This window comes from Armigeres subalbatus, chromosome 3, assembly GCF_024139115.2.
Source record: "Armigeres subalbatus isolate Guangzhou_Male chromosome 3, GZ_Asu_2, whole genome shotgun sequence".
In the NCBI taxonomy this organism is placed as follows: domain Eukaryota; kingdom Metazoa; phylum Arthropoda; class Insecta; order Diptera; family Culicidae; genus Armigeres; species Armigeres subalbatus.
In genome coordinates, this window is record NC_085141.1 from 11,805,042 (window position 1) to 11,806,276 (window position 1,235).

Here is a 1,235-nt window from a genome sequence, read left to right on the forward strand (position 1 = left end):
ATAACAGTCAACTACTACCAACAAATGTTGTCCCTCAGGCAGTGGTCCTAAAAAATCTAACGCTAATGTTTGCCATGGTGATGAAGGAAGACGACTACGATGCATCGGTTCGGGTGGTTCAGGAGCAGCAACTAATGTGCAACCTCTACATCGCTTAACATTTGATATACTAAATGATAATAACACTTATTATCATTTAGTATATTGAATGATCCTAGCGTTTCACGCTGTTTATATTAGACATAGAGCAATGTACCCTTAGACAAAGTTGTAGAGGGGAATCAGTGCTAGAAGTCCGCCATACAACACTTTTCGGAATTCCGCCTCTGGAATGAGTTATTGGCTGAATACTAAATGATAATGAAATGATAAGTTCAATCCCTGTTTGTCATGAACGTTGTTATGTCCCGGCATTCTTCTGCCAGTTCCACTTGTAAAAACGCCTCACGAATATCAAGTTTGCTCCAAACGGATCCTCTCCCCAATCGCGCAATGTAATCGTCTACAACGGGCATCGGGTGATGCTCGCGAAGAACAGCCTCATTCACACGCCGAAGATCAATGCATAATCGAGGCTCACCGTTAGCTTTCCCAACGATAACAAGTGGAGATACCCAGCTGGTTGGACCTGTCTTGGGCTCAATGATGTCACGTTTCAGCAATTCCGTTATCTTCTTTGCAACTGCTTCTTCCAACGGTAGCGGAATACGGCGCATCGGTTGAAAAACCGGGATGGCTGCGGGGTCCATGCGGATATGTACTGTAATTCTCGCTTAACTTTTCAAAAGGACCTAAGTAACATTTTTTTCATGAATTAATTTGAATAGCGCAATCAACAGAACAACATGAAAGCTTTTGATTGCACTATTCAAATTAATTCATGAAAAAAATGTTACTTAGGTCCTTTTGAAAAGTTAAGCGAGAATTCTTTTAATCTTACTGAACGGCTGTTCCGAAGTCTCGACAGAACTGATGTTTAAACCAACTTGCAATACGCCTAGCTGTTTCGCTGTTTGATCACCGAGGAGGCAACGCTGCCCTCCTTTCACTACCAGAAACTCAGCTCGAATTGTTTTTACACCGATAGTTATGTCCGCCATAAACGATCCCAAAACAGTCAACGGATTATTACTGCCATACGCTCTTAATACACGATTACTCCCTTTCGATGAGGAGTGCACAAAAACTCTTTTGGTTTCATTTCCTCCCATGTCACCTCGCTTATCAAGTTAGCA

At 42.1% G+C, this 1,235-nt stretch overlaps 1 protein-coding gene across 1 annotated transcript; it reads right to left on the bottom strand.

Moving 5' to 3' along the window:
* Positions 1 to 374: 374 nt before the first annotated feature.
* Positions 375 to 749, bottom strand: LOC134221467 (uncharacterized protein K02A2.6-like). Its single transcript, XM_062700657.1, has one exon. It carries the CDS (start codon positions 747 to 749, stop codon positions 375 to 377), a length of 375 nt encoding a protein of 124 aa, XP_062556641.1.
* Between the last annotated feature and the right edge of the window lie 486 nt (positions 750 to 1,235).

Coding starts and splice junctions, on each gene's coding strand:
- LOC134221467 (XM_062700657.1), bottom strand. CDS start 749: ATGGACCCCGCAGCCATCCCGGTTTTTCAACCGATGCGCCGTATTCCG.